This window comes from Carassius auratus, chromosome 1 (genome assembly GCF_003368295.1).
Source record: "Carassius auratus strain Wakin chromosome 1, ASM336829v1, whole genome shotgun sequence".
Lineage (NCBI taxonomy): Eukaryota > Metazoa > Chordata > Actinopteri > Cypriniformes > Cyprinidae > Carassius > Carassius auratus.
This window is the reverse complement of record NC_039243.1, coordinates 12530163-12543326: the sequence shown is the minus strand read 5'-3', so window position 1 is coordinate 12543326 and position 13164 is coordinate 12530163. Positions and strand designations below refer to the sequence as shown.

At 38.3% G+C, this 13164-nt stretch overlaps 3 protein-coding genes across 5 annotated transcripts in view; all 3 read left to right on the top strand.

Annotated features, from left to right (window-relative positions):
- The first annotated feature begins 122 nt into the window (after positions 1-122).
- Positions 123-5740, top strand: LOC113065403 (uncharacterized). The gene is made up of 2 exons (XM_026236659.1): positions 123-522; positions 556-5740. The coding sequence occupies exons 1-2, from the start codon at positions 155-157 to the stop codon at positions 2396-2398; spliced, it is 2211 nt and encodes a 736-aa protein (XP_026092444.1). The 5' UTR covers positions 123-154; the 3' UTR covers positions 2399-5740.
- On the top strand, positions 2445-5734 carry LOC113065302 (uncharacterized). Its single transcript, XM_026236561.1, has 2 exons — positions 2445-5519; positions 5665-5734. The coding sequence occupies exon 1, from the start codon at positions 2478-2480 to the stop codon at positions 4863-4865; it is 2388 nt and encodes a 795-aa protein (XP_026092346.1). The 5' UTR covers positions 2445-2477; the 3' UTR covers positions 4866-5519; positions 5665-5734.
- A 2175-nt stretch (positions 5741-7915) lies between the features above and the next one.
- Positions 7916-13164, top strand: part of LOC113065113 (probable phospholipid-transporting ATPase IH) — a 60834-nt gene continuing 55585 nt past the window's right edge. For 2 of the 3 annotated variants that reach the window (XM_026236428.1, XM_026236346.1), the window contains exon 1: positions 7917-8397. In XM_026236428.1, the coding sequence (XP_026092213.1) occupies positions 8359-8397 (39 nt within the window). In that variant the 5' untranslated portion in view covers positions 7917-8358. Of the gene's footprint in view, positions 8398-13164 lie in introns of all 3 variants that reach the window. The other variant, XM_026236495.1, reaches the window with a different exon arrangement.

Below are 13164 nucleotides of genomic sequence, written 5' to 3'. Positions count from 1 at the left end.
CTGCTGAAAAGCCTGTTCGACCGAGGCCCAAAACTAAAGGTGATAGGTGGGGCCCGTGTAAGGTATGTGGAGACTCTAACCATACCACCTCTTACCACTGTCGAGCAAATGGGCTTTGCTTTGTGTGTTTTGCACCAAATCACACACGTTTTGAATGCCCAAACATTGTTGCAGATGGGCTTGTCAGGGTCTCGTCAACGGCATGTCCCTCTGGCCAGCAGGGAAACTAAATGGCCCGCATGAGGTGGGGGGAGATGCAGGGCCCAATGAAAACCCCCAAGTATTTGATGTTGATTTGGAATCACTATATTCTACTGTGCGTGAGGAATTTGACCAAAACATGACTGTGATAGTTCAAAACACACGAAAACTGTCAATGCATGAGGGATTGTTTTATACTGACGTTTGTTTGGAAAACACACTAACTGTTAAAGGTATGATAGATTGTGGTTCTATGGCTTGCACTGTGAGCCCTGGGGTTGTGTCTAAGTTAAAGGATGCAGGAGTAGCCTTGACTGATTCGGTGACTCCAACTCATGTAGTGCTGGTCGGCTGTGGAGGGTCGAAAACAAAACCTAGTGGGATGTGTGACATAAACATGACTGTTTACGGGTGTACTGTTCAGGTTCCAACATTGATTGTTGACGGCCAAGATGATGACATCATTGTGGGTAGCAATGTGATAAAGTACCTGATCAAAGAGTTGAAAAGTCGAGGAGAATTGATTAAAAGAAGGATGTCTGTCAATAAGGATTCTGAGGATAGTAAACTTATTCAGTTGCTGGCTAATGTGGAGAGGTGGAACGGAGCAGTCGTTCCTGGAAAGGTTGGGACAGTTAAACTGAAGAATTCCGTAACACTTGAACCCTTAAAGGAGCATTTAGTTTGGGCAAAGCTTTCTAATCTAAACAATTTGTCAGCAGGCAGTGCCATCATTGCAGAGCCGTGTGGAGCACGCTCCAGACCCAGAAATATCTTGATTGGTCGTACAGTGGCAAGGTTGTGGGCTGATGGATGGGTGCCTGTTAAGGTAATTAACCCTTCATCGGTGCCCATTACTCTCAGACGTAACGCAAAATTGGCTGACATTTATCCATGTTTGGCACTGGAAGACTTTGATGATGCATGTGAAGGCGTCACAAATGGAGGGTTATTATGCCCAATCAGACAACATACCAACAATGTAGAGGTTCATGACAATTCAAGTGGTTGCAGTTTGTCTGACATTGGTGTACCCAGGAGAGACTGTGAGTTCCATGATAGGTTAACGAAGCTGGGACTCGCAGGCATTGATTTGAGTTCCTGTCATTTGTCTTCTGATTGGAAAAAAAAACTTGTTGATCTAATTGAGAAGTATGAATGTATTTTCTCTAAACACAGACTTGACTGCGGCAAAGTTGAGGGCTATGTACATCGGATAAGGCTGAGTGATGACCGTCCATTTAGGCTTCCATACAGACGACTTCCGCCTAATCAGTACGATAAGCTTAGGCAAGCCTTGGATGAAATGGAAGAGAGAGACATTATCAAGAGATCTAGTAGCGAATATGCTTCACCTCTTGTTATTGTTTGGAAGAGAAATGGAGATTTAAGACTTTGTACTGATTTTAGGTGGCTCAATGCTCGAACTATAAAGGATGCTCATCCATTACCACATCAAGCCGATGCTTTAGCTGCACTGGGTGGAAACATTTTTTTTTCCACTATGGACCTGACGTCCGGCTACTACAATGTTGAAGTACATGAGGAAGACCGAAAATACACTGCTTTCACATCGCCTTTTGGGTTATATGAGTATAACCGTCTTCCTCAAGGACTTTGTAATAGTCCAGCAACTTTTATGAGAATGATGCTCGGAATTTTTGGAGATCAAAATTTCTTGAGCCTTCTCTGTTACTTGGATGACGTGCTTGTATTTGCTCCGGATGAGGAGTTGGGTTTAAAGAGATTGGAGCTGGTTTTTGAGCGCCTGAAGTCTCATAATTTGAAGTTGGCTCCAGGGAAATGTCATTTTATGCAAAGGTCAGTGAAGTTTCTTGGTCATGTTGTCAGCGAGGCGGGTGTGGCTTCAGACCCTGATAAAATCAAGGTGATTACTGAAATGACAGAGTCGGATCTTATGGATGACAAAACTGGTGCTCCATCCCAACAAAAGATACGTTCTTTCCTTGGGATGGTAGTATATTATCAGCAATTTATAGAACAGTGTTCAGTAATTGCAAAACCACTGTTCCAGTTAACTGCTGGCGCTAAGGGTCAGAGAGGTAAAAAGGTTAAGAAGACTGTGTTGAAAAGAACACTTACTGCAGAGGATTGGACTGATGATTGTAGGCAGGCATTTTGTCGTCTTAAGCAGGCTCTGATTGACTGTGTTTTATTGGCTCATCCTGATTTTTAACAGGTCTTTCTTGGTTTCGGTGGACGCTTCCAGTAGTGGCCTAGGTGCTGTACTTTCACAAGTACCAGAAAATGGGGATATGGCAAGGCCAGTTTGTTTTGCATTGAAGTGGGCTGTATGTGACAAATTTAGTCACTGGCTGAGAGGTCGCCCCTTCACAGTATGGACCGATAACAACCCCCTGACATATATTTTGACAAAACCAAAACTGGATGCTTGCGAGCACAGGTGGGTTGCCAAGTTGGCGCCATTCCAGTTTGATATTAAGTACATACCTGGTTCAAGGAATATTGTGGCAGATGCTCTTAGTAGAGAGCCATTTGTAAAACAGAGCACTTTGCATCGCCTTACTAGAGTACCGTACAATTTGCTGTTGCAAGATGCGTCAGCAGTCCAAGGGGAACAAGTGCAAGAGGTTTTCAGATGGTCTGCACACCCTTTTGAGCCGAACACTGAGCCGGGTATTGAGGCAAAATGTGACATGTTGGCAGTGCATTCCCAAGCACCGGTAAGTAGGCCATCTGGTTCTTGGTCTGTGATGGAAGTGTCTGCGGTCATGGAGGCAAAAAGGTCTAATTTGGTAACCTCACATTGTGACCTTTTGTTGCCTCAGTTGATTCATCTTGTTTTACCTACTGATCAACCAATATTGAAGGGCCTGTCACGTGAAGAGTTGGCAGATAGGCAGCGTACCGACAACATATTGGCTAGGGTGATTTGTTATGTAGAAAGGGGTAAGAAACCATCTAGTCGTGAGCGTAAACAGGAGCCAGTGGAAGTTGTCAGGCTGCTTAGATCCTGGAACAAGTTTGAGATGAGAGCCGGGATACTTTACAGGGTTTCTCGGGATGTGGTGTCAAAGAAAAAGTCATTCCAATATGTTGTCCCAAAATCATTGGTGGTGACTGTGTTGAAGGGGGTTCATGATGACGCTGGCCATCAGGGCCAACAGAGGACATTGTATTTGGTGAGACAACGTTTTTTCTGGCACAAACTTGAAGCGGATGTGAGAGATTATGTCAAATGCTGCAAGAGGTGTGTTTACGGTAAATCACCTGAGCCAGAGGCTAGGGCTCCTCTTGAAAACATTATGACATCTGAACCCTTGGAACTTGTGTGTGTCGATTTTTGGTCAGCTGAGGACAGCAGGAATAAGTCAGTGGATGTACTTGTTGTCACTGATCATTTTACTAAAATGGCACATGCTTTTCATTGCCCAAACCAGTCAGCCAAAGCTGTAGCTAAGCAATTATGGAGCAATTTTTTTTGTATATATGGCTTTCCCAAACGCATTCACTCCGATCAGGGAGCAAATTTTGAAAGTGCATTGATTTCTGAGCTGTTGTCAGTTGCAGGGGTGGAAAAGTCACACACCACTCCATATCACCCAATGGGTAATGGGGGTGTGGAAAGATTTAATAGGACACTTGGAAACATGATTCGAGCACTCCCCCCTGCAGCGAAGCAAAGGTGGCCTCGACTGCTTAAATCTCTGACATTTGCATACAATTGTACGATTCATGAGACCACTGGATATGCACCTTTTCAACTGATGTTTGGCAGGACCCCGAGACTCCCAGTCGATGTGGTGTTTGGGTCAGTTTTGCGAGATAATGATGTTGTTGACTACAATGAGTACGTTAGGGAATTGATGGAAGATCTCAAACAAGCAGTGACGATTGCGAGAAGGACTGCTGGAAAACAACTGAAAAGACATGCTGCTCTTTATAACAGAAAGCTCAAGGGTGCTCCAGTAGATGTTGGGGACAGGGTTTTGTTGGCAAATAAGGGTGAACGTGGCAAGCGAAAACTGTCCGATCGCTGGGAGAGCAGTCTGTACATTGTAGTAGACAAAAATGTTGAAACAAATACTTTCAAAATTGAGAATTCTTCCTCAGGCCAAGTGAAGATTGTTCATCGTAATTTGATCATGCCTGTGAATTTTTTGCCTTTCCCTGATGATGTTGCAGAGAGACCTGTGGGAGGGGAAAGGTGTGTTGGCGGTGACCAAACTCACACGCTAGAGCACTTGGAGAGAACAGTTGATGAGAGAACAGTTGCATGGGTTTCGGAGCTTGAATCTTCAAGAGATTCCAAAAAGGGGTCAGAGGTTTCGGAAATTGGCAATGGTGCACAAGAATGGCTTGTGTGTCATAATGATTCCGGTGACCCCGTGGTATTGGCTGAGTTGGAAGACTCTGTTGGATTTGCATGTTCAATTGACAATGAATCTGATCTGGACATGAATTCGAATTTGTCTGCATTTGATCTATCATCAGATGTTGACTCTCAAAGCAATGTAACTACTGTGGTGTCAGCTCAATTTGACAGCAAAACTGATGTTGGAGGTTTGATGACTTCAGTTAGATCAAGAGCTGGAAGAATTATCAGACCGGTGGTGAGGCTTATAGAAACAATGCAAGTACAAAAAGTAGACAATAAGGTTAATGCCCCTGTTTGGATCTAATTTGTTTTATTACTACTTTTATTGTTATGCTTTTGTTTTTATTTTATTTTATTTTTTTCTTATTTATTTATTTATTTATTTTTTGATCCTGTTGTTCTCCCATTTAGTTTTTTTTTATATTGTGAATGTATTTGGTCTGTATATCAAGATGTGATTTTAAGGGACTGTTTCTATGTTGATTGAGTGTACTGAACATGTAACAGGCATGTTGACCTATGAGTTTGGAGGGGCGTAGCTAACCCCTTCTCCTCTAATTCTTTGTAAGAATAGTCTATGAACTGGAATGCTCATCAACATTCTTATCTTGGATATATTCAAATTGCATCTTGTTTTGATGTGTTTTTGTTTTGTCAAGGTGTAAATTTATATATTTCTGTTTTGTATTCTGCAGTTATTTGTACCTGAGTGTCATTAGTAGTGAGTATGTTATGCCATGGTAGGTTAGAATTGTTGCAAGTGGAGTTCAGGAGGGGAGAATGTAACAGAGTTATATACAAAGTGTGTCTCCACTTGCAAATAATGATATATCAAATAATCACATTTACAAATGACTAGATGGAAAAATGTTTATCAGAGCTTCCTATTGGCTGGCTGGTTCTACGTGCTGTGTACGCCCCTGTTGCGTTCGTCAGTTCATTTGTAAAAAGGCCAGTGGTAAGTTGTGTGTTTGGTAGCTCTGAAATTCTGTCTGTTACTGTCTACAAAATGTGTGAGACATCATGAGCAACAGCATGTATTCGATATCAAGACAAGTGCTAGACATTGGGGAAGAGTGTAAAAGATGTTTGTTTTATTTTAGCGTGCCAGCACGAGGAGTGTCGAATATGCTGGAACTGATCAACTCACTCTGTGTTATCCTGTTTTCTCAGGTACAGGTTATGTTGTGGTTTTGTGACAATATAATCCTTCAACAATGTTTAATATTTTTTTTTAATTTTCACTCTCGGTCAGTTCATTTGTAAAAAGGCCAGTGCGTGCCAGCACGAGGAGTGTCGAATATGCTGGAACTGATCAACTCACTCTGTGTTATCCTGTTTTCTCAGTGAATAAAAAAAACAAAGGCTGGGAGAAGAGTTTGGTTTTCACGAGCTTTATTGATACACAACACAACGCAGAAAAGATTAAAAGAAAAGACCAGTTACATATGTACTGTGAAATTTACACAGAAAATAAATTGAATTTGAGTACTTGTTGTGCTATTCTTGTGTTAAGAAATACCGGATACATATGTATAATATTGCCACCTTAAAAAAACACGAAACAAATATCATGCTAAATAGTGCTAAATATCAGTAAAAAATTTAAAAGGAAAAAAATGCTTAAATTGATAAATAGTTCTAATAGTGGGCAAGGGTTGTCCTATTTCTCATTTCCCAAGGCAGAAAAAAGGTAACGTTAATTGTCAAAGCCTACCTGAATTTACGGTGGTTCACGTGGGAGGGAAAGTTGGCCAAATGCCAAGTTGGCTAATGTCCAAAAGAAAGTGCAGAGCACGAAAGCACCAGAGCTGTTAAATAACAAATTTATTAAATGGCTCTGGAAAGAAATTCTCTTTAAGCACCAAAGTGACTGAAGGATTGCCGTAAAGGAGTATCTGGTCGTACGATGTGTATGACATGATTGACATTTTAAAAGACTTTTTAAAGCAAATAAGTGACTCTAAAAAATCTAACACCCAGCAATGTGTAATTTCTTTGCATCTCCTTTCGAATTCAACATTCAAATTACTAGACAAAAAATTATATCCCGAGAAAAGTGGATTTTGACCTGTGGCCACTGACCTCCATTCATTCTGCACTCGTCCTGTGAGCGCCCTCATATGGAATCAGAATGGAACTGCAACCAGTTCAGAAGCCGGAAGTGTAGTGAGAGTGAAGCTTCTCGCCTTATTAGACATTCTCTGATATAAGATCAGTTTTGACCAAGTTCAGAGGCTGTCATGTATGGATCATCTTACTATGTTATGCAGTTTCACCCGTTTCAATATGAAAAATAACTTTCAAATTGATTCAATGGATTTATTGCAATTTGGAAGAAAAAATAAATAAATTGAATAATAAATCTTTGAAAATCAAATCCTGGATTTAAATTTTTTATGTTATTAGAACCTAAAGATGTTATGTGAAAGTTTAAAACATAAAATAGTGGTTTTCATCTTGCCAAAGAAAACGTATTTTTAATAATTTAAATAATTTAACTAATTTGATAGTTTCGTATTTAAATCAATTCATAATTCATAAATACAACATAATAACTTAGATTAAGAATTAGTATATAATAATATCAATAATTATTCGTTGCTATTGAATTTATTATTAAAAAATATAACATGCATTGTATTTATATTTTTTAGCTTGATTACACGATAATAATTAAATTACATTGATTTTATAATCTATAATAGATAAATGTATTTGTTGTTAATTAAGATAATAGTATGATAATATAATATAAATCTATTATTACTATTATTATTATTAAATCTATTATTATCTATATATAAATCTAACACTAGCTTGCTCTATTCTTTTTCTTTTTTATCTATTTTTTATTTATTATATATATTTAAAAGCCCTTGGTACGTGTACTGCGTTTCAGCTAACTGAGACTTGTTATAGTTATAGCACTTATATATCATCGCTCTTTTGTTGTTTTTGATCACTTCCATTGTCCTCATTTGTAAGTCACTTTGGATAAAACTAAAAGCGTCTGCTAAATGACTAAATGTAAATATTATGATGATAATAGTATGATAATAATTATGAAAATATTTATCTGTTATTGTTTTTTTCTTTTATTATTGTAGTTGATAGTTATTTACTTTACCATTTCCCGATCATGTTTCCTTTTTTAATTGTAGCCTAATAGTAATTTTTTTTTTTTTTTTTTTTTTTTTTTTTTTTTTTTTTGCAGACGTCAAGTCACCCCACATGTTCCTGAAACACTTGAGAGGGCATGTCATCTCCCTAAACCGGTTTGTTGCCTGATGAGATTTATTGTCAGTAGCTGGACGGGGGAGTGAGGGGCAGAAGAGTGCGCGTGCGCTCACGGGGCTCGTGACGTCTCGGTGCAAACAGACGGGGAGTCGGGAGAGCTCTACTACACCGAGAAGGAGAGCGAGTCAGTACACCAGAGAACAGCCCAGAGGCACGCATGACAAGGAAGGAGTGGCCGGTCCCTTCAAATATTAAGGCACTACCTTGGAAAACGAGAGCTTGTTGTTTTTTCCTCAGTCCGTGTGTATGTAGGTGAAACCGGAGCATGTCACTATGACAACGTGTGGACTTTACATAGTAAGTTAGCCTTCTTCATCTCAGTAGATATCACAGCCGCGGCAGTCGTGTAGGACTGTCAGTTGTCAAGCCTCGAAGAAGCCGTAGAAGACAGTCATGGAACAGAGACTCGCTACAGTGGTCAGCTAGCGTCTTATGTGCCCATTCTTCAAGATCAGAGGAGAAGCCGAGGACAGCGCGCCTGGAGCGGCTCGAGCAGGATGGATTTCAGCAGCCTTCGGAGCCTCATCACTCGATACGTGAGTAACGTACAGACGCTATCGCTCTCTCCAACTTGTTGGTCTGGTTTGCTCTATTTCAAAGGACTGCAGTGCTTCCGATACTGATACACATTTTTGTACTTTAAAGTTGAAATAACATGTTGGATATTCATTTGTCCGTTTTCAAGACATGGATTTATCACTTTTAAGTCTGTCTGTGAATATGGAAAGAGCTAGCAATATAGAATTTTTACAGATACAAATATCATGCTTTCGAAGTTATTACTGCGGTTTAGTTGCGTTTGACTGTGACCTGAAGTCTCAAACGAAATGTTCATGCCTGAGGATGACACCGGCTGAGCTCATGATTGAGAATCACAGCGTACGTTATGAAACATCAAAACTGGAAATTATCCTCAGTTAATTAAAAGGTATTGCGCAGGCGCGGAGGGCAGATGTGGATGAATGATAAAAAAATGTGCATCGTTTAGTATTGCACACTTGTCAGAGTAACACGTCACGTAAGTGTGTGTGTGTGTATTTTAAAGCATTAGAAGCACCTGAAGATATCCCAAATCCCATGTTTTGGTTTTAAGAACTGTTAGATATGTTTGATTCAAATCGAACTAAATCTCCAGAGAACATCTAACATTCGATCTAAAATAAAATCTAAAATCTGACATTAAATTAACCTGAAAATCTTTTTTTTTTTTTTCACTTCTAATGTTTGTATTTCCTCCCTTAAAATTGTTATTTTGGGCAATTTGTAATGTTTTAGTAAAGATCATCTGGTGGTAGTAATAACATAGTAACAACCAGTTAGTTACTGTAAAAACGATCAAATACCAATTTTTCTTTCATTATTTTGGAATGAACTACAAACAAGTGTGTGCTCCCAGACTAGCTTATCTAGCATATCCATCTTAATTTTGACTAAATGTTTATTTATTTACTTACGTTTCTCTTTTATGATTTTATGATTTGTTTACAGATTGAAAAATCATTCAGAAGTATAACACTTTTATACTTTATTAATTGAAAGTAGCTTAAAGTCTGAAATGCATGTGGCTTTGTGCGTCCGTTAAATAAAACACATCAAATTCTACCTGAAACAAAGTAACACTGCTGCTCTCTACATTGTTTAATTATGTAATCCAATCATTTTCATAGATGTTTTTTAGTCGATAGGTTACTGTATGTCATTCCTACTCAGATTAGATCTGTTATTAAGCCACTTATCACTCAGTATAGGTACGAGTACATACTAAACCAACTGTCCAAGCTGTTGGGGGTTAGAGAAAGAGATTTGCTCAATAACTGAATCAAATAATGTTGTCAAGCTTAGTATGGGTTAAACGTGGGATCATGTAAGGTTAAGGACATTAGGACAAAAGTATAATAAATGTTATAATAAACATGTTAGACACAATTTGGAACAACATTTCAGTGGTTTCTTTATGTTGAGTTTGTTGGTAAGGTAACTGAAATGGTAAAAAAGCCTATAAAACTGCATGAGTATTTAGTTCCCCATCACTGAAGGTCATATGAATCTGTATGCTCTAGTCTGTCACTGTAGGCTGACATGCAAACAGAGGAGCAAAATCTCTTGCACTGTCTAGACAGTCTGTAGAAAAGCTGACGAAAAGATGAAAAGTGTGCGATAAACACGTGAAGAGTAATGGATGTGTCACGTCTCAAACACCTCTCACCCGTCTGTACGTATACAGTATTTGCGCTTCGTTTGCTAAGGTTTTACGGTAAACCATGTAATACATAGGGCTCCACAATAAACAAACAAATTTGTTTTTGTCATTTTTATTAAACATGTTCTATATAGATATTATTCATGTTTATATAAGGTTTAGTTGTAATTATTTTAAGACATAAATTAATTTAAGAAGTTGCCCTGCCATCAAGCTCAATTCAAATACTGTAAGTTGAAGGTTTTGAAAAAGGTTTAGGTTAGTTTTAGTTAATAACCCTGGGTTCTTGTGTCACCTAATATTACATTTGTTGATCATATTCATGGTTTTCATACTTTACAGAGATCTTTTCGACCAGTTAAAAAAATGGTGGGATTATTAAATCAAATGTTTTATTGTTGAGCACTGCACACATTATGGAAAGGTTATCATTAAACCTTCAAAATCATGTTTGCATCATTGAGGTTTGAGAACACTGCTTCATTTGAAATGCAAAGCAATAAAATCCAAGTGATTATTTCTAAACTTTGAGATGAATTTATCCTGAGGGAAAGTTTAAACATTTATGAAAGATACAGTAAATGCAAGTCAGTTTTGCTTGGAAATGAGCAGTTTGTTTATCCCACCCTAACCGTTCATTTAGAGAGCTAGGTCATGAGATCGGACGGAGTGTGTTAGTCATGTGTGTGTGCCTGTGAAAAGCACAGTCCACCCCACTGCTCTTTGATCTAATGTGTGGTAATGCAGGTTGGCAGGGTGAGAGGAGAAAGGCAAATGAGAGTACAAGAGGGGAAGAGAGATGGAGCGAGAGAAGACAAGAAGAGAGGAGGATGGAGAGTGAGATGGGTCAGAGGAGATTAGAAATAATACCCTGTGTGGTTTTGACTGGCTCAGACAACAAAGGAAGTGACAGTGGAATGATTTGCTTCCACCTGTAGTAGCACTCACTTCCAGAGTCTGTCTGCTGAATGGGCAGATTCACTGGAGGAACGTAAATATGAAATGCAAATCTGAAACCTCTTTTAACATGCAAAGCTCATCATTTTTAGTTCAGCCAGAATTGTAAGTCGGAAATTGTTGTCTGCCTTCTAGTCTGGAAGAATGTTTTCTGTTTAAGAAAGAATATATTAGAGAAGAATGCATATTAAGCATGTCAGAATTATTAGTTGGAATCCAAATATGCTTATTTAAGGTTAGGTGTGTAATTTCTTTCAGTTTACAAATACTTCAAATTCTTCCCCAGCCTATTCTATGGGACTATATTTAGCCATTTGTAGGCAGAATCTCGCTACAAAGTGAAAACTCAGTTATTAAGAATTTTTATTTTAATAAATCTTCGCTCTCTTCTAAACTCCAATTTTGTAAAATGTAGTATTCTGTTATACAAAAAAAATCATACTTTAGCTGCAGTATATTATATGCATACTACTTCTACTCAGAAAAAAGCAAATAAAAAAAATTGGCAGATTTTTTGATTTCATAATCTAATAATTGTTCTTATATGTAAACAATGCTTACAATGATCAACATGACAGAACAAGTTTCCAGTGCTTTATCCCTGTAGAAGAAGGCAACCTTCACAGGTTCTGAATCATTTCCAGCCTTGGACAGGAAGTAGCATGACTGCCCATATCCGGTCCCAGGAGGCTTTGAGGTAATTTGAGCTCTGTGTACAGAGGAAATCTCATTGTCTGTGGTCAGCATCAGGAAAGACTGAGCATGAGCAGAAGTATGATTCAGCTGGTCAGACAATAAAACAACATAGAAAGTCATGCCAAGCCAGTTCATACATAAATATTTCTTTTTCCAAGTATGACCATTCAATTTAATTTAATTACCTGGAATTTGCTGTAATTTGTACTTAAGAATTGAATTTAAACTTAAGAATTGATTAGAACACTGATTGACATTGTAAAGAAAAAAAGTCAGTCGAAAACAGAAAATGTACTGATCATTTTCTGCCAGAAGGGAAAACATCTAGAGGCTTGTAATGCTAAGATATGTTTACCTAAAACTGCAGTGCAGAATACTGTTGTTTAAAATATGTTGTTGCATAATATTTCACATATTATTTGAAAACAGTTGCATGCAGAAAGCTTGACAGTTATGTCAAACATAATAACATATTGCATTGATTTAAAACATGACTAGCATTAATGGAGTTTAATGGCACAAGCAACACACATTTTATCAATAAATCCAACTTAATGCAACACTTTAGAGCACATCAACCAACACAGTGAGGGCTAGGAACTAGCTGACCAAGCAAAGAGAAATAAAACTATATCATTAAGACAACCAACACAATCAGTTTGTAGCTTATGTCATTGTTTGTGCCCGGATAGTAACACCCTCCACAAATCTGAACAAACCATATGTGGATATTTACTGTATGTGTGTCTTATGATTAATCACGTTGGTTTAATAAAGCTAACAGCAGCAGATCAGGGATTTGTTGTCAAAGGAACCGTTAATGCAAATGAACATTCTGTCATCGCTTACTTCCTCTCATGTCTTTATGAACCAGTATGATTTTCCTTTTTTCCATATAGGCTAGCAGAATTAAAATTTTTGTGTGAAGTTTTAGACTGCTGAGGACTGTAGCACGCGCAGACACATCTGCATGTTCACCATTCATCCTGTAAACAGCAGACACTGATCCGTGAACCTGATCCTGAAAGGATAAATGATTTGTTGGTAATCAATATGGATGATGAAATTATAATCATTATTGTCACACTTGACATGTTTGACATAGTTCATCTGAAGTTCATGGTCTGCGCCTGTATTCACAGAGTAAAGAGTTGTGTTAGGAAATGACTAGAAGATTTTTGCCATAAAAAAGCTTAATGTTTTCTCTCAAACTTATTTAGACTTTTTATTCGAGCAGCCTGCTGCATTCCATTCTGAGCACCTGATAAATGACAGCAAACTGTCAGCCGAACACTGGTCCATCAGGGTCTGTCAAACAGTAGAATGATCTAATGACTGGTGCTGAGGTCAACCATGATGTAATAATGCTGATGTTTGTTCCCCAGTGGATTTGTCACTGGATTTGTGTTTGGTAAAGAATATAATCTGAGGTGGGGCAATAATTGTAGCT